Source organism: Calypte anna, chromosome 8, assembly GCF_003957555.1.
Source record: "Calypte anna isolate BGI_N300 chromosome 8, bCalAnn1_v1.p, whole genome shotgun sequence".
Lineage (NCBI taxonomy): Eukaryota > Metazoa > Chordata > Aves > Apodiformes > Trochilidae > Calypte > Calypte anna.
In genome coordinates this window covers 135,134-154,713 of record NC_044254.1, presented here as the reverse complement: position 1 = coordinate 154,713, position 19,580 = coordinate 135,134, and the positions used below count along the sequence as shown (strand labels likewise).

Below are 19,580 nucleotides of genomic sequence, written 5' to 3'. Positions count from 1 at the left end.
TGATGCTTCGAGAGGCAGCGGTACCTGGCGGCAAAAGAGAGAGCAAGGAAGCTCACCGAAACGCAGCCAGAGTCGGTGCTTTGAGCATCGCCCGTCCTGATGCTCACCGCGTCACCAGCTGAGGGACAACGGTGCCAAACATCCCCCACGTGCTGTGACGTCCCACTCTGCCCGACCAACAAAGGCTTAGAAATCTCCCGAGGTGGCACAACATGTCAGCAGCAGGAAGGGAAGGTGCTCACACAGTCCGAAGCACAGCAGCCCTCAACTCACATCTGCCTTTTTGTGCCTTTGCTTCCACGCCAAAATGCAAACTAGGCAGAGGCTCTTCCTGCCGGGAAAAAAAACAAAAACAAAACCAAAAAAACCCAAAACTGAACCAGCCCCTTGGGAAATGTGCAGGTGGGGCACACCAACGATTGGGGGGGGGGGGAATGCTTGAAAATAAAAGTAATAAAACCCAAGAAATGTGTTAATCCTGATGATGCCTTAGAAAGAAATGTCAGATTTTTCAACCAGCTGCTGGTTTTTAACCCCAAGGCTTTATTTTACCAGCATCTCACACCTCTGGGCAGAGACATGTGAACTCATTGCAGTAGTGAGCCCCCCCTCCCACCCCCCTCACCCCACCCCCACAGTCCACCAAGCTCCAAAATAGGCTCCCCACCACGGGGGAGGTGAATCCCAACCACCCCCCTACCACTTCTCCTCTAAATCAAGCACTGCTCTTAAGTGCATTAGGCAAAACCAGGCCCCCACTGCCCCTGGCCACCTGCGCTCACAGTTCCTTGGGGCAGGGGACACTGTCCCCTCTGGGGACCTTAGACAGTCAGCAGCGCTGGAGCAAGGCTTCCAGCCTGAGGGTACAGAAAGAGACATCCCTAAGGTAGATTTACAGTAGAGGTTTAGCCAGACATGTGGACAGACAGACAGACACTGCCCAGTGTACTCCCTGTCCCACCACTTGGCATTTGCAACCTATTTCCCTAATTATTCCTTCGCTGCTGAGAGTCATCTCCATCTCTCCTCTCTGGCAGCCTCTGATTTATCTCTCAGCCAGGCTAACAGCTCCCCCCACCCCCTTCTCCTCTGGGAATTCAATTTTCATTCACTTTTCTGCTTTGCCAGATTGATCCACCACCCCCTCTGCCCAGCTATGGATCACTCATGGCAGTGGGCACAAAGGAGTCACCCAGCACCAAGCATTCACCTCAGGGACTGTGGTGCTGCTGCCAGGGCTGCCACCATGAGTGTCCATCTGAAAAACAACCCACCAGCATCTTCCTCCATGCTTGCTCTTGGATTACCAGATCTTCCCAGTAGAGCCCTCATCCCTCCCTCCCCTTGTAATACTGCTTTGCCCCCCTCCATTCTTCCTGCTGTCCATTTATTCCTTGTATTGGTTGGCTTTAGTCTCTTTTGGGGTTGGGGAATTTTTTTGTTTCTTTCTTTCTTTCTTTTGAGGTTTTTTTGTTTTGTTTTGGGGTTTTTTTGTTCTCTTTTGGTTTTGTTTTTCCTAGCACACACTGGTATCCTGAAGGGCAGGGAGGAGAGGGTGGTAAAGGTGGGCATGAGCTACTGGCCCAGCAAACCCCCTTTGTGCCATCCCAGGGTGCTGGTGGGCCTGAGGAGGAGGGAATTATATGTGATGGGTGTGTTATCTTCCTGCCACCCCACCCCCCCGACCTCCCTCCTCTTCCCAAATCTAAGCAAGAGCTAAGGATTAGTGGTGACCAGCCTGCAAAAGGGTAAATGTTCAATTTTCAAAGGTTTGTATTTTCAGGGAGGTTCTGGGGGGGGAGGGGGGAGGGGCCTCTGGCCCCACACAGATGCCCTGCTCCCTCCTGTACATCACCTGAACCCCCCCTGGCCCTGCAGCCCAACGAAGATACCATTGGTGTGACACAGTGATACAAAACCGGCAGAAAAGTGGTAAATTATTAATAAACAATAAAAAAGCGGGTAAAACTCCTCTGAGACCCAGACCCAGTCTCCCCTCACGTGCCCCCAGCCCTGTGCACCTGGGATCTGGGGACACTGTGGTCATTATGTCACCAGTAGGGACATCAGTGCATCATTCCCAGGTGCAATGGGGGTGTTCCAAGGCAGAATTGGGGTTTGCAAGGAAAACACACACCTGGCCTGTGCCTGGGGTGGGGGGGGATGGTGAGCACAGCTGTGTGCCCCTCCGCCCCCCTCCAGGAAAGCCTGAGTGGGCTTGGAAGTGCCAGGGGGGCTGACAGCTGGGCTTTCTAACACCCTTGCACGGAGATTGTCAGGTCTCAGCCCAGCTCCCAGAGCCTCATTGCATGACAAAACCAACTCCCCCAGCCTAAGGAAGGGGACACATCCCCATAGAGCCGAAGCTCCCACAGCCACCCTTCAGCATGGGGCCACCCCACCACTGGCCAGTGCCGGCCGTGGCACCCTGAACCTCCACCGCTCTCCACTTCTTCATTGCCCGAGACATTAAACGTGACCCCATCTCACATACACCCCGACTGCCGGGGGTGGCCCGGAGCGAGGGCAAACACTACGAGACCCCGTACTCACCGCCGGCTGGAGAAAACGCGTCCCCTTGCAGGCGCTGCCGAGCGGGGTGTTGCTAATTGTAATTGAAAATTAATTGCTGTTAAGCGAAACCCCCCCCTGTGATTTTATGGCCCGAGCGCAGGCAGGTGGGGGGATGCCGGAGGAGAAAGCTTCTCACCGGCACCGAGGAGGGAAAGAGAAGAGAGGCGGGAGAGAGCCAGCGCCGAAGGGGTGGGAAGGCTGCAGGGAGTGCGGGGGGCCGGCCACCGGCCTGGCGGAAAATTAAATTGCACTTGAGGGTAAATTGTGTTAGGGAATAAAAGCCGCTCGCGCCAGCCATTTGGGTAATTAGCCCTGGGGATGCCCCAGCTCACACATAGAGGTGCTGGGGAGGGGTAACCCCCATGGGGGAGGGCATCGCGAGGGGCTTGGGGAGGGTACCTCCCCTGAATAGCCCATCCCTCCTGTGAGCTTGGCACAGTTTGACGCCCACTCCTCCCCCCATGCCAGGATTTGGGTGGGGAACAGCCCCACAGGTCACCATGCCAGGGGGGTCAGTGTGCAGGACAGCCTCAGGCAGCAACACCGAGCCCTGCAGCAGCCTCCTGCCCCTCTCCTGCCTGCACTGGCACATATTTGCCCTGCACCGGGGCTCCCGATGTGCTGGGGGGTTCCAGCACCACAGTCTGGGAGAGCCGGAGCCAGGAGGCTGGGGACTGCATCAAACAGGATTACAGAAAGTCTATTTACGGGACTCTCTTTTTTCCTGTGTGCACGACAGCTTTAGCCCCCCGGCCCTGTAAATCTCCTCCGTGGGGCCTGTCAGGGATACTAATCTGGGCAGCCCTGCCCATGGCTGGCAGCTCCCACCCCACCCCTGGTAGCACCCACCTCCCCACCCCTAATCCTCTGGTTTCACACACCCCCCTCCGCCCCCCAGTACATCCCCAAGCCCATCCCCAGCAGCTCCAGGGTCTGGTGCTAGCCCTACATCACAAACCCTCAGTCCCCCCTGTGAGGGAGCAGCTGACAAGGAGCAGTTGCACACTGGGGGGTTATTGATGTTGGGTATAAACCCCCAGATAAATCAAGGAGAAGGTGACAGAGATGCAGCCTTGGGACTTTCCCCATCCATCACCCAATGGTGGGCAAGATCAGCATCAAGCTGGGGGATATGGCCACCCCTGCGTGAGGGATGAGGCCACTGAGGACCCAGCTAAGGGACATGGCCAAGTGGGCCAGCAGTGGCAGGGCAGGGGGTGCCAGCCTGATGTCCCATGGAAGTGTGACCAAGCACAGGCAGCAAAGAAGAAGGAAAGATGGAGCAAGGAAATTTGTTGCAAGGGCAAGGGAGAGCAAAATGGCCAGAGGAGCCAGAGCTCCCAGTGCCTGTGCAGCAGCAGAGCTGGCTGCCCTCCTTCCCCATCCTGCTGGCCTTTGCCTCCCACCTGGGCAAAGTGAAGATATCAAGAAAAAGGCTCCAAATCCGATTGACACCCCCCCCTCCCCCTTAATAAAGTTTATTATCAGCCGGTCCTTAATCCTTTTAAATCCCCCACGTGGGGGAGGAAGGGCTGGGATTAGGGGAGGGCAGCGTAATCCCAATGAATTTGTTACAGGGGGATTTAGGCAGCGCCGGAGAGCAGATGGCCCCTGTCCCGGAAAACAACCATTTTCCTTAATGATTCCTAACAAGGATAAAAGGGCAGAGAGAATCGGGGACAGAAACAGGGGGTCTGTGCCCAGGAAGGTCCTGGTCCCAGGAGACGCTCACGTGTGTCTTCCTACTCTGGACCACAGCACCAAACTGCATCACTGTGGCTCATGCTAACTTTTTCTCAGCAGCTTCCAGTTCCCCCAACAGGCTCCGTCCCCATCACCCAGCTTGAGGACAAACCACAAGCCACTTCAAACCCTGGGGACATGCCAGCTGTATAGGGGGGGGGCAGCTAGCCATGGGTGCACCCAGGAGGAAGAAGCAGAAGAAAATGTACAATAATAACAAACTAAAATATTTAAACCAAATCAGTGCTCTCTCAGGGGGAAGGGGGAACCTCAGATGGGGACCAGGGACCAGCCAACACAGCCAGGCCGGCGTCAGCAAAAATAATTTATTCCACTAAGACAAGCAGAGAGCAAACAACAGCACAGGGAGGGCGTGAAGAAAGGTGGGGGGGCCAGTCCACATCTCAAAGAGGGGGGACACATACACACAATGCAGCTGCACCCACAACTGCACCCCCACTGCTCAGCAATGCCCACTTTCCCTGAGGGCTAAACCCCCACCCTCCTGGCCCCAAGTAGTGGTTTGACCCTAAAGGGCTGCACCCCAGCACAGCACTGGGCTTCCCAGTTTGAAAACAGCCCAGCAACAGGGAGCTCCACAGGTTCTGAGACTGGACCTGCTCCCATGCACTCTAAACTTGGTACTGTGAGTCAAGGGGGGGGGAATGCTCCGACATCTTCCCCCCACAAATCATCCCCCTTCCCTCCACCCCCCCTATCCTGAGTGAGGTGACTGCTGTGAGCAGGGAGGATGCACCTTGACAAAAACACTGGGGTGCACTGGCCCAGCAGCCCACTCCATCACCCCCCCCCAGGGGCAGCCCCCAGACGCTCTCAGGCCATAGGGAAGCCAAGGCGGCCTTTCCGTGCACGGGTGCGGAGACGGAAGAAGGTGTACATGCCCAGCAGGCACATGGAGGAGAGGAGGTACAGGGCGACGCACAGGCTGACATCCAGGCGGGAGAAGCCCAAGCCAAGCACCCGCAGCCAGGGGCTCCTCCGCACACGCTCCTCCTCCTCTTCCTTCCGGACCAGGAGAGCGGGAGCCCGGCGGTGCTCCCAGCGTGGCCCAGCAGCCAGGGGCAGAGCAATGGTGTCCCGCTTGCTGATCCGCCGGTGCCGTCCGGCTGCCGCTCGCAGTGCCTGGCTCTTGAAGTGCTGCTCGCTGAAGGAGTCCAGGTCCACAATGTCCTCACCCACCTGCCACAGCTTGGGGTTCAGCCTCACGATGCTGGGGCGCCGGGGCTCAGGGGAGCCCGGTTGCCATGGAGCTCTCATCTCACCCTCCGTCTCTTTTTCCTCCTTATCCTCCTCCTTCTCCCTCACTTCTCGAGGGCCCTCGGTGCCCAGCCTGGTGTCTGTACCCCCCCCCAGCCACGGGGACAGGGTCAGCCTCAGTATAGTCCAGGTAGATGTTGGCTGGGGAGAAGTGTGCCTTGAGGAAGGTGAGCACAGCTGGCTTGTCCCAGGCATGCACCCCCTGCTCCTCCTTGTGGCACTGGGGACACATGTCTGGCGGAGGCCACTGCAGCTTAGGGAACCTGGGGTCCTCCGTGTCACTTCCTACAGGGACCAAAGCCAGCCAGAGGTTAGAGGGGACACGCGACACAGCTCTCCTCCTGTATGAACATATCTGGAGAATCCAGCAGCTGGGGATAGGGACATTTGGAGGAGCTGTCTCAGGAGGAAGGGTCCTTCAAGGGCACACGGAGGCTTTGGGAAGCTCTCTGCAGGGAGTGTGTAGACCCAACCGCACCTCTGGGTAGTCTGATGCTGCATAACTAGCTGCTGTCCCATGATGGGGGACAATAAGGGGAAGGAGGTCCCCACTGCTGCAACCTAATGCAGCTATTTGCCAGCTCCATCCAGGAGGAAGGATGATGCTCCTCCACTTTGCCTCCCCTTTTTTCTCAGGAAGCCACCCCGGCTGCCCTCCCCACAACCCCCTTACCTGCCAGACGAGCATTGACCTCATTGTGGTGGGACCAGAGCCAGAAGACGGCCTCCTCCCGGCCTGCCACCTGGTCCATGGACTTGGCCGCCATGGCCTCAAAGTGCTCAGCACACTCCTGGCAGCCAAAGAAGTGTCGGACGTAGCAGCGCATGGTGCCCAGCACTTCCAGCGGCAGCTCTGGGGGAGAGGCAGAGGATTGGAGGGGGATGGGAGGGCAAGTCCAGATCCCCACAGTGCCACCAGCACAGCCCCACAGTTGAGGTGGCAGCCCCACACCCCAACTCTCTTGCCTTCCCCCCAGACCTTTCTGGGGCGAGATAAGCCTTTGCCCGCCAGCAGCATTCCTGCCTGTGCCATAACCTCTCCATTCACCTCCTCCCCAAGCCCCAAGCCCCACTGGGGAAGCTGATACCTTTGTCAGGGCCGCTCTGGGCAGCCTGGACAGTCAGCAGGTGGAAGACAGTCCAGAGCCCACAGGGGTAGCCACGAAAGTGGGGTTCACTGCCCTGGCAGCCCACCCAGGTCACGTTGGTGGGGAGCACAGCAGGGTGGGAGGCCTGGAGAACAGACAGACACAGCACAATGGAGCTGACAGATAGCATGAGATGGGGGGAAGGAGGCTGGGGGAGTGTATGGGAGGAGAGCAGGGGCCAGGATCCCCCTGGGTGCCTTACATCTCTGTTATTCTTCATGGCCTCCTTCAAGGTGCTGCGGGGCAGCTCAGGCTCTGTCCAGTTCCTCAGCCATCCATCCAAGGACTGCAGGAAGGTCTGCACACAGGGGCGCCCAGGGAAGTACTGCAGGGGGGACAGAAAAGAGGTGAGGAAACCTGGAATCCCGCCCTGCAGAGCAACAGGGCAGATCCCCAGCTCACAAGGACAGGCACTGGCAGCACCAGCATCCTCTACGGCAGCATCTGGCAAGGTTTTGGGTCTCGTCCCCAAGAGGCTGGTGGCCATGGCATGTCCCCCCGTGGTGGTGAGACCCCCTGCATGTGTGTGTGTTCAATGCTCCAAACCTCAGTCCCCATCTGAGGAAGGCAAAAAGCCACTCTGACCATAAGTCAGGGTAAAGCCGATTAGCAACTGCACTTTAAAACCATCGGAGCTCTGGGGAGAGGGAACAGCCAGCCAGCGCCTGCCAGTGAGGGATGACAGACAGAGGGACAGATTGGACCAAACCAGGACAGAGGGATAGACTGGACCAACCCACAGGGAGGGTCAGACCAGCAGCACACGGGAGAAGCGACAGGAAGCAAAAAGAAAGAGGGATGTCCTGTGTCTGAGCTGTTCTCTGTGGGCCTGTGGGGAATCACAGAAAAAGCCCCAAATTTGCAGGGGAATTAATTCACCTGCAATCTGACATTTCTTCTGCAAAACGTAGTCATCCCTGTCGGCCAGTGGTTTTATCCTGTTCTCCAGGCACTACTTCTTTCCATGTTAGGAATTTTTTTTTTGTTCTCCTTCTGTGCCTTAAACCACCTCTTGGGAAGGCAACAGTTAAACAGCCAAGGCTGAGACCTGCTGGCTGAGCTCTGAGCCTGAGCCCTGCTGGGCTGGCAGCAATCCTGGAGACACTGCTCCTTCCAGTGGATGAGCACAGAAATGACAGCACCAGATCAGCATACTAGGGGAAGCCCCAGCATCCAGCACCCACCCACCCATGCTGGGGACATGCAGCTTTGCCTCCTTGCCAAATTCGGTGCTTTGCCAGTGAGGGTGAGGTTCATAGGAAGAATTAAAAGCTGATCAAATAAAATGGCTGCTGCTCCTCCTGACCACCCCAGCAAGCTCATACCTTTGGCCAGGGAGCTAGTGTGATGGGGATTTATTTCCACAACCCAGGCAGGTCTCATTAAAAGAGGAGATAGCCAGGGTGAGAGCTGGGGGCAAAAGAAGCCATGCAAAGCTTAGAGTTAAGGACTTAAGACTCATTGCACCAGTGGCTTGTATTTGGAGCTGTTTTCTGGAGGGGTGCAGGCAGAGGTGGGAGTGAGGGGCTGCCTTGCACATCATGAGGACCCTGGGTGACAAAGAAGGGAACAAAGAAGGTGGGCATGGCCAGGTGAAAGTCCGCAAGGCATCCAGGCTGGGACTGGGACAGGGGTCCTTCCACCTCAGTGGTGGAAACTTGGCCCGAGCACAGTGCACCAGGAAATCAAACTGCCTGCTTCTGCTGGCTCAAGGCTCCTACTTGCTTCAGTTTCACCAAGCAGAAGAAGAAAAAGGAGACCTTTAATTAGGCTTTTCCAGAGCCTGACTCAGAGCAGGAGTCCCTTTCCCTGACTGCCAAAGGAGCCTGCAGAGATGAGCTCTCTGAGCATCCATCCCTAACCTAGGCCTTGCCTGAAATTCTCTGGAACCTTTTTTCTCCTGTTGGAACTCTGGGATGAGTTTAGAGCTTCACAGGGATAGGGACAGCTCCACAGTGGCCATGGGATGAGCTGAGCACAGGGCTCACACCCAAGATAGCCACCTGCAAACACCAGGATGAAGTGGCCCATACCTTGCATTTACACTTCACCTTATAAATAGCTATGGGGAGGGATGGGCAGTTCCTCTCCCCCCACCAAAAGCTCCTCACCTTCACAAGCATGGACACGTAGCACTTGAAGGCAGCCAGTTGGTCTCCTGACAGCTTGGCAGCACGAGCAGCCTCCACCCGCAGAGAGTAGTGCAGGGCAGACTCCAGGTCAGCCATGTAGAGCTTGGAGCTGGGGAAGGCAGTGAACACAAAGGCTCATTAATCTGCATCCCCTGCCCAACAACCATCCAGGGCTCTTTCCAGGGAAAAGGCATGGTCTCAGCCTGTTGCCCACCCATGGCCACAGCAACTCCTCCCTGCACCAGCCCTGGCCTCCCACAGCCCCCAAATGGTGAAGAGGGGGGGTCTGACCGGTCGGCACGCTTCAGCTGGGACACGGTGGTCTCATTAGAGGTGTCGAGGGTGGCATTCAGCTTGTAGGAGCCACGGGTGACACCTGAGAGCGTGCGCAGGTAGTAGGTGTAGAAGGAACGTGCCTCTATGTGCCTGCGAGAAAGGAGAAGTTGTGAGCAAGACCTTCTTCCCTCCCAAACAGACCCCAGGAGGAAGCAAAGGAGATCAAAATCCATTTTCCCCTTTCGCCAGCTCCAGGCAGAACTGGCAGCTCTGTTTAGTTCCCACCAGGGTGACCCAACCCCCCCATCCCACACTCACACAGGCAGGCGGGAGAAGGAGCCATTGCGGAGGACCAGGTAGGCAGAAGGGAAGGTGGTGACACCAAACTTCTCCACAAGCTCCTCCTCACTGCTCAGCACCCTCCTCACTGCCACATTCTCATATTGCAGCATGTCCAGTGTCACCTGCAAGCCCAAAAGCCCCGAGGTCAGGCAAGGTGGGGATGACAGGACACCCAGCCCTACTGGGAATGCACCAGGACTATTTAGCACTCTCTATTACACTTAGCACCTGCAAAGCAGCCTGCAAGTTGGCCAGGGAGACTGCCAGGAGAGGACTTCCCCTGCCAAAGGCACCCAGGAGTTATCGGGTGCCAGTAACAGGGGCTTCAAAAGAAAGGGAGAGGAATAAACACAGCTTTACCCACCTCTCTGCCCACAAAGGAGTCACTCTTCTCAAAGATCAGTGCCAGGTACTGGTCCTTGTTCTGCTGGAAGAAGGTACGAACCTCCTCAGTGCTGCAAATAGAAGAGGATGTCAGCAGGTGCTTAGGCATTGACCAGGTGCTCTGCCCTACAGCCCAAAAGGAGCTCAGCCCTCATCCCCTGGGATTTGGCAGGGCATGCTGGCATAGGTTCAGCCCCACTGAGTGGGTAATTCCTCCCCACTGAAGATTCCAGCTCAATTTTTCTGCTCTAGTTCACAGAGCTTTGAGAAAACCCATCAGGGTCAGCCAAGGAAGCAGAAAACAAAGAACAGGCAGGGCAGGAGGGGGCTGCATGCTTGCCCAGGGATAAAAACAGCACTGAACTTGAACTAGAATTTTTTTTTTTTCAGCTAGCACACAGCAGTCCTCTACATCTACTGGAGATGTAGGACCATGTGCCCAGCTTGACCACCACTTTGAGAAAGCCAAATACTCTCCCCTAGAACAGCGGAACAACCACCTACATCCAGCAGAGCCCAACAAATTTGTGCCGAATCAAGAAAACCCTTCCTGGGGGCAAGAAAAAGCTGCTAATGCCAGCAGCCTCACTTGGCACAGCACAGCACTGCCACGTCCCCAGTGCCGCTTGCTCTAATTAAGGCTGATGAGCAGGTTTGTTAGGAGATGCAACAACATGTCCTATTTCATCCAGGCCACGTAAATGGCTCTATCCTAGCCAGGTCATCTGCATCTCAGGGGCAACATGACTGTTCCATGCTCAGTTTTGGCTCAGGACTTCCCCAGAAACCTGCTCTCCATGGGACAGAGGCCACCAGAGCCACCCCCCCATCACACAGTCCCTGCCTTGCTGGCTCCAGCGGAGGACAGGCGGGGGGCCAGGCGTCCTTGCTCTGCTCCAGGTTGGTGATGATGGCATGGCGCAGCTCCCTGACGGTGGCGCTGGGATCTGTAGGATGACAGGATGCTGAGGGATCAGTCCTGGGGAAACTGGTCTCATGGGCTGAGCTGAGGGGAGCAGCTCCAAGCTGTACCCACCCTGGGCTCTCTGAGGTCTCAAGGCATTGGGGGGGGAGGGGGGAGACAGCAGCGCCTTTTGCACCTGGGGCAAAAAGCCCCCTCTGGTTCTGATACTCACTGGTAATCCTTATCCCATCCTCTGCCTTCTTGCTAAAAGCTCTGAAGAACTGCAAGGCAACAAACAAAACACAATGGGAAACTGTAGTGAGAACGTTTGGAGAGGGAAAGGGAGGCAGTGCAGCCCAGCAGGCAGAGGCTCCCTACGTACCAGCTCTGCTTCAGTTTCCTGATGTCAGTAGAGCACACCAAGTGACACCAGCCACTGCAGAGGGAATTCTTGGCCGTGACCCCACTTTGTGGGACATACCCAGAGGGAAGGGATGCAGGCATGGGTTGGAAGCCATGTCCAGCCAAGGACTGAGTCCTGGCAGGCAGTAGGCAGGCTTCTCCAGGGGTCCCAGGGAGGCTGCCAGGGCCTCCCTGGTCCTGCAAACTGCTGTCTCCCTGATCCAAAGCTCTCAAAAAGTGGCAAAAGGGGATTTTGTCCCACTCCTGGCCTCCAACAGCACCTGTGGTACAGCCAGAGCATGGGTTGCATCAGACAGGTGTTTGCTTTGCAGGCTGGGCTGTGAGCACAAGCTGTTTGTAAAAGGTGTTTGCCAGGGACAGGAGATGTGAAGTAAGTGACTGCTTGGTACTGCCACATCAGCAAGTCTCCCTGCCCCAGGGGATGATTTGGTCAGTGTCTCACAGGCAGAGGGCACCCAGGCTGTAGGTTCTTGGTGAGACCTCAGGGAAGGCCTGGGGGACAAGCCAACCTGTCTGGCAGTCCCCCCAGACCTGACCCCACCTTGGACTGTCTGATGAAATCCCAACTTGTCTTGTTCTCTCTCAAGGCAACCCTGCCCTTTGCTGCCCACACCTGGAATGCCTCACCTTTATTACTTGTGTTGGACAGAGGCTCTGTTTGCTGTGGGAAATGCTGTGATCTGGTGTATTGACACAGCAAAGGGGCTGGGCATGGGCCCAGGAGGAGGGACAGCACCTCGCCAGCAGCTGCAGGAGGCTTCTGCCTGAGCCCTGCACAAGCCTCCCGCAGCACCCCTGCACCTTCCTCTAAAACCTGTGCCTGCAACCACTCTCTGGCCCCAGCAGCATTTCCCAGTTTAGGTTTTGGACTCTACCCCATCCCAGGAGGGATACAGCCTCTATGTTTCACCATGAAGCAGTGTTTTGGTTTTCCCTTCCTAGTTGCTACATCTCCCAGCAGTCCTGCTGGCTGCAGTTACTATTTTGAGGAAGGACAAAACAGCTCCAGCCTGCAATGCCTCAGAGGAAATATTCGGGTGCAACAGTGCTGTCCATCTGATTGAGCAAGAGAGTGAAAGGCCAAAAGGCAAGGCACAGGGAAACCAGGCAGATGCCCATCATACACAGCCCTTACCTTCAGTGTGGGGAAGCCAGTTATCCCAAACTCGGAGCAAACTTGCTGGTTGGCCTCATCAGCACAGTCGATGGCTGCCAGCATCACTGCAGGTCTCCACTCTGTGGGGAGAGAGGATGTGCCAGTACAGCTCAGCTCCTCCAAGACCCCCAAAAACCACCCTGCTCCCTGAAACCACTGCACGGATCTCATCAATATGGCTCCTCCCAGCTCCAAAATCTCACAGGAGACAAGCTGATGGCTGCCAAGTACCCAACACCCAAAGCTGTGGTCCCTGCTAGTGTTCCTTGCCCTACTTTTTGGGGCAACAGGAGCATGGTGAAAGCCGTGTGAGGCGGGACCAGGCTTTGCATGCCCTGCCCTCAGCGGAACCTAAGCACAGGCAGCTCTGCCCACGGCTGCCTGCCTGTCTGGTTCTGCCTGCCCAGCCTCTGCCCCAACGGGAAGAGAGGCGGCCAGGAGAAGGGAGGGATGGATAACTGCGGCTAGAAGAGAGCTAGAAACACGGACCACAGCTGATCTCATCCCAGGCCTAGGACATGGTTGATAACCAATAAAAACAGTGGCCAAGCCCACCCAGCTGCTGAGCCTCCCTAGGGACGAGCAGTGAGTCCCTGGGGCAAAACAGAGACAAAGAAAAGGGAGTGCAGAGGCATTTCAAGCAGCCCGGAAACCCAACAGCAAAATAGAGATAAAAGCTCTGAAATGGCTCCCTTTTAGTGAAAAGGACACGATCTGGAGAATGTCCAGCCTCTCTTTCGAGTGGGTACAGGGAGGGACGTGGTGCTGCCACTTGGATGGAGCCCACAGGAGCCTGCCAGAGGTGGGGACTTGCTGGGACCGCCTCGTGTCGCAGGTGACGAGGCCGAGTGAGCTGCCCCGGCCGCACTGGCACAGGAAGGCTGGAGCCGAACCCCGCTGCCAGGAGCCAGGCACTCTCCTGAACTCATCGGCACGTGTTACCTGTGGGTCACCCTGGCATCCTCCCCGTCCAGCGCACTCCTGCGAAAATCCACCCGTGGGAACAGCAGCAAGGATGCCGAACGGGACGGGGGCGGCTTCCTCGCCCTGCCCCCGCCGTCATCCCATCCGCCATTCCGCTGTCGGAATGGGGAGCACGGGGGGGTGGGGGGGTGCATTTCGAGAGGGGCCAGGAGAGCTGGCATTCCCCCGCAGGGCCTGGGGCACGCATCCCATTCCTCATATCCTGCCCCGCTGGGGAGCGCTGACGGCATCCCCCGGGAGGCACGGCATCCCCCGGGAGGGACGGGGCAATCCGGCCGGTGCCCTGACTCACCCGGCAGGCACCGTGCTGCAGCAATTAGCGCAATAACAGGGGGAAGCCGTACGTGCCTCTGGATACCGGGGGAGGCTGGAGGGACCCCGGCAGGGCTCGAGACGCAGGAGTGGAGTGTAGGGGTCCCCAGGAAGGGGTTGGGCACCGGCCAGACGCCAAGGTCAAAGCCAGGAACAAACCAGATGGGATCAGCGTGCGGTGCCAGCGCCCTGCCAGACTCCCTGAGGGTACCGGGGAGGAGCGGACTGAGGCTGAGCTTTTCTCAGCCAAAGGTGGCTCCAGGGATGCTGCTCAACAGGACCTGTCACCACAGGGAGACAGGGGGGCTGGGCCTATCCACCAGGCCGAAGCTCCGCGGTGGCTGGAGCAGGGATGGATACAGGGGGATTCAGGGGTTCTGGTGAAGAGTAAGGCTGAGGGGACGGAGAGGTGGTAGTGGGGATGGTGCAGAGGGGATGCAGGGGTGCTGACAGGGCCGAGAATGTGAGGCCAGGCATGCGTGGAGGATTTAAGTGACCTGACAGAGAGGAAAAGGAGAAGTATAGGACAAGGACGCAGGAGGAATTCAGGAGGGCTAATCGGGGAAGAGGAACACAGGGACGACCTAGGTGTGCTGACAAGACAACGGACAGGAATAAGGGGATGATCTGAGGGTGCTGAGGGGATGCGGGGGCAGAGACGCAGCATATTTAGGAATAGAACAGAGACAAAGGTACAGGGGAAAAAACAAGGACAGAGGGAGAGCTGGGGAGCACTGATAGGGCGAGCAGGGATGCGGGATGCAGCAGGGGGAGGGAGGGGGGGGGAGGAAGAAGCCGAGGGACTCACCCTGCAGGTCGTACGCCAGTGCCCGCCATGTGGGCGCGAAGTGCACGCAGTGCCCGCACCAGGAGGCGAAGAACTCGACGGCCCAGGCGCTGGGGGAGCCCAGCAGCCGCCCCTCCGCCCCGCTCCCCAGCAGCTCCAGAGGGTCATCAGCTGAGTACAGCCCGCGGGGACGCGCCGCGGGCAGCGCCAGGGACAGCAGCAGGGATACAGCCGCCCACCCCCCGCCGACGCCCCGCGCCCGCCGCCGCCACATCGCCCTCCCAGGCCGCCCGCTGCCGCCCGCCGGCTTTAGGGCCACACGGAGGAGGCGGAGCTAAGGGATCCCGCACACCACGCCCATTGGGGCGGGCCCAAGGCCGCCATGAGGGCGACTTGCCCGCATGGCGGCCTTGGGCCCGCCCCAATGGGCGGAGAGTGCGGGAGGTGTTGTCTTCACCCCCCCCTCCCCATCGTCCGAGCACCAGTGAGGGGTCGGGCGGAATAAAATGATTAAATCGTCCGATAAAGGCGGACAAGAAGGCGGCTTTCAGCCCCCGAACCTGCCACGAGGGCCACCCCCCTCAGGAAGACAGCAGGTCGGCCAGCCCGCGGTCAGTCACCTGGCAACGCTTGCCAGTACACCCCCGTGGAACACGAGCGCGGGAGACCTCACCCCAACGCTGCCGCAAGAAGGGAGAATCCCAAATCCATCTCCTCCACACACCACGTCCCCCCAGAAAAACCAAACAACCACACCAGCAGCCCTCCAGCCCCCACAGCCCAGCCGTGACACCGCTCACGCACACCCCGCGTCACTGCCCCGACGGTTCCCGCTGCCCAGCGCCCCGGGGCAAGGCAGGACACCGGGACGGCCCCGAAATTCGTCACTCCGGTCCCTCACCAGACGAAGGCAGGGGGCCCGAGGCACGGGGGGTGCCCGTGGCTGCAGAGGGCCGGTTCCTCAGGGAGGCCATTAGCCATGCTGAGCTCCACATAAGTATTTTAGGCAGTCTCGCCATGCTAGATAAACAAGCCTGCCAGAGCCCGCCCTTGCTGTGGCAGCAGCGGGTGGGGACCTCAGCGCAGGGCACAGCCAAGGGGGGAGCCACAGAGGTTCCCCAAGATGGCCCAGCTGTGGGGACAGAGCCTGTGGGACACGACCCCCGTGGGGCTGCTGCCACACTGCTTCTGTGGGTCCAGGCTGATGCAGAAGATGGTTTGGTGCAGCCGCACCTGCTGTAATTGAAGGTTTAAGGGATTATCACACCTTGCTGTCAACCGAGAAGGGAGAGGCACAGCCTAGCATGTGCAGGGCTGCCCTGAAAAGTGGTACCTGGTTATTGCCAGAGACCTTGCCATGACTTGGTCTTTATCCAGCTGACGAGTAAGAGAGAAAAAAATCTCTGTGCTTAGGGTTCCTACCACCGTTATTTTTACCCTGTGCTAAAGTCTGTATTTGATGAAGATGTGCTCAGCATGAGCATAATTACCAGCATCCTCCCCATCCAGCTCACCTTTCCCCTCCCAGGAAGGACAAATTCTTTGAATCGTTTTTTATATGCAAAAGCAGCATCTAACCTGAAGGCAGATGGGCAAAAGGCCATATCTTGGGGCTCCAGCTCCTTTTGAGGTGAGCCACCCCATTGCTCATCTGCTGAAGCCCCGGGGTGGGGATGCTCAAGCTTCCTGCGGCTCAGGAACAGCCAGGTCTGCGGGCACTGCTGATGATCCTGCCACCAGGCTGGCACATCCCATCCCTGCCACTGACCAGGGAACAGACTCCTCCTTCACCAGCAAGGTGTGGGGCTTTCCAAGCACGGATTTACCCAAATAGCCTTTTTATTTGTTTGTTTTGTTTCTTTTCCTTTAAATGCTGCTGCAAAGCAAGAGATGAAGCTTTTCTTCTGCCTCAGACTTGGAAGAACCCAGTTTTCACTGAAGAATGACCCAGAAAGCCAAAGATAAATCAGAGATTTCGAAACAACCCATTTTAAGATGGATCTGAGACTATGATTATATTTTAAGATCAAGAAGTGGGAGAAACCTGGGGAAGTTTCGGAAATGCCCTTCTAGGCCTGCCTGCCTTTTGACCTCTCCTGCTTTGCACCCCCTCTCTGCTAGCAGAGCCAACAGGCAGCAAAGCACAAGCACAGGGGCTGGGTGACCCTGGATTCCTGGCTGTTGAGCCCCCAGCCAGCCCTAAAGCCCCACTTTAGACTCTCATGGCACATTTAGGAACCTACCTGGCATCCAGCAAAGCCTTCAGAGTCTACTGCCTTGGCAACCCTAACTTCAAAGAGATGTGCTTCACTCCCCTGTAGCAAGGCCACAGCCCAAGGACCACTGCAGAGGTTCCCATGCTGCACAAGTCCCTGTGCAGCAGCTGAGCAGTGGGTTTAGCTCATTAAGCTCATCAGCTTTCAAATCTCCTTTTGCAGACTAGCAGCCAGCAGGGTATTTCCTTGAACTCAGAGGTGTAGGCAACACCAATAGGCTGAAAGCATCAAAGGCCACTAAATAATTTAAGCTCTGCAGAACTTGTTTCATGCACCCAAAGTGAATAATTTTCACAAACACAGAGCTACTCTGATGACCTCAATGCTGGGTTCAAGTGGAGATGAGGAAAGAGCACCTGGGTTTTTATGTATTCAGCCCTTGAAGTGCTGGAAAGGACTACTGAGAGCAGTGGGAAACTACAGAAACCGGGGAAATGCTCTTACTGTCCACTATTAAAAGCAGGAATCTGTCTCCAAAATAGCAACAGCCCAAAGCAGCCAGGTAAGCTGACCCAGAAGCTTCTCACTTCCCTTTAGCTGTTAAGTTTCAGGGACAGGGAGATTCTGAAATGGACTTTCTTCCTTGAAAATTAAAGAACACGTTCCTACCTAATTGTGTGATTCCAGGAACTGACTCCAAGAAAAACACGCAATCAATGCAAGACTCATAGTACAACCATGGCAGCCCTGTCACCAGGCCCTGGCATTTCAGAGGATGTTCAGGGAAGTCTGTGCCCACCTGCCCTGGGAGCTCCTCGGACATACCAGCTGCAGAGGAGGCTTGACAGTTTTCCTCTCTCTCCAGCCTCCATGAGACGGACTGATGACCTCAGTGAAGTCCTCCTTGATTTAGAGTATAGCACTGCTTAAAGCATGGTCTTTCTCTAAATAAAAGGAAAAAAATTATTTCCCCAATTAGCATCTCCAAACAGCCTCAGAGAGCAAGCAAAAATTGTGCCACCTGACACCTTGCAGCTATCTGAATTCAGCTGGGACACCCCAGGTGGCATCTTTCCACTGGTGGCACCAGTCACACCTCCACTGAGACACAGTTCTAGACAAGAGCTTTGGCAGCATCTATATGATATATATGGCTTATATATGGCTGTGGCTTTGCTCAGGGAATAGTGCACGAAGGGGATATGAACCTCAGCTGCTTCCCACAACCTTGCAGGGGCTCTGGCAGATTCACACCTATGAAGGTCAGGAAAGCCCCCTTAGTAGCCCCCACTGGTAGCAAGGAATTGCTGACTATGTGAGACAGGCTTGGTCAGATACAGCTGATTTCTACCTTTGAAACCCAACCAGCCTGTAATAACAATACACGTAAAAGAAAATCTGAGGTGCATTCTCAGGATGTGATGAATGTGTTCGTGCAGTTTGTGTCTGCAGAGGCTACAGCAATACCAGCCCCTTTTTGCTATTCACCCTCTGCTGATTCATCCCTGCTTGAAAGGACGGCAGCTTCCCTTTTTGGAGGGACCTGGGGGGACTGGGACGAACTGGTGCCATCTTTGGTATGTCTGGGGAGACATTTTCCCTGCACATTTAAGATCTACTTAAAGTCATAAATCATCCCCATGACCCAGGATGCACAGAGCAGATGTTTTCCACTCCAGCTCATCTGCCCAGCTCCTAGGAGCAGATCAGAGGAGGCCACACCACCCAGATTTGCCACATCATTATTTGGCAGCTGGTTTAATTGCAGTGCATGAAACTGAGAATACCACACAGATGACAACAAAGCACTCCTCTCTCGCTGTGGCAGTAGCCCTGCAATGTAAGCAAAGTCTCACCTACCAAGGAGTGGTGTGCCCAGTCTTACAGCACAGCCTCTATCACCTCTGCCGGGCAGCCAACAGGACATGGACAGCGGACCAGCCTCCTTGCTGAGCTCCTCAAGCCAAGCAACAAGAAGGGTTGGAGTCCCTGCAGTCTCCTTTATTTTGCTGGAAAAAAAGAAAATAAAATCTCTGGGACACTCCTCAGAACTGGCATTAATTCCACCTCCAGCAAACTCACAGACAAAGCCCTTGTTTTGAGTCACAGTATCATAGAATGATTTGAGTGGCAAGGGATCATGTAGCTCAACTGTCTGCAATGAGCAGTGACATCTTTAACTACATCAGGTTGCTTAGAGCCCTGGTCCAACCTGACTTTGAATGTGTTCAGGCATGGGGCATTTCCCGCTTCTCTGGATAACCTGTACCAATATTTCGCCACCCTGATTGTAAAAAATTTCTTCCTCATATCTGTCCAAAACTACTCTCTTTAAATGTAAAACCATGACCACTTGTCCTTTTGCAACAGGCCCTGCTAAAAAGTCAGCCTAGATTTTCATGAGGAGGTGGCAGAAAAGTCAGCCCACAAGAAGAAGCCACCTGAAACCAACACTGGGGATAGGACACAGTCCAAGGGACATGGCAGGTCTTCCACAGGTAGAGCAGAGGGCTAGAACACTGGAAACTTTCAGAGCAGGAATAACCAGATCTCCTCTAGGCCATCATCACACAGCACACTTGGCAGGCAAAAAAAGGCATCTTTGCCCCCCAGAGTCCTGCTCCTATCTAACCCTACCCTCTCCTGAGCTGAACTGCTCCACCTTCCCCCCACAAACTACTCTGTTCTTTTTCTTGTCCCCAGATTTCTGCAGGATTCAGGAGGAGGCAGGAAGACACAAGGCTGGAGCGACAGATTGTGTTTGCTCCAATTTCCAAGCCTCACAGTTCACCTTTCCCTCCCCAATAGGACCAGCATCCCTGAGAGTGCCATATGCTTTCAAACTCTATTACATCTCATCTGAATTCCTGCTTGCCATCAGCCCATGCTCTGGGCTGGGTGCCAGCAGCCAGGCAGCCCTC

The 19,580-nt window shown here is 56.1% G+C and overlaps 1 protein-coding gene across 1 annotated transcript; it reads right to left on the bottom strand.

The window, feature by feature from the left end:
* Positions 1 to 4,629: 4,629 nt before the first annotated feature.
* On the bottom strand, positions 4,630 to 14,740 carry QSOX1 (quiescin sulfhydryl oxidase 1). Its single transcript, XM_030455693.1, is given in 13 exon segments — positions 4,630 to 5,686; positions 5,688 to 5,880; positions 6,269 to 6,448; positions 6,684 to 6,828; positions 6,946 to 7,068; positions 8,855 to 8,984; positions 9,167 to 9,301; positions 9,470 to 9,615; positions 9,858 to 9,948; positions 10,722 to 10,824; positions 11,014 to 11,062; positions 12,340 to 12,440; positions 14,465 to 14,740. Coding segments are annotated over 13 exon segments (2,184 nt in total). The 5' UTR covers positions 14,718 to 14,740; the 3' UTR covers positions 4,630 to 5,151.
* Positions 14,741 to 19,580: the final 4,840 nt, after the last annotated feature.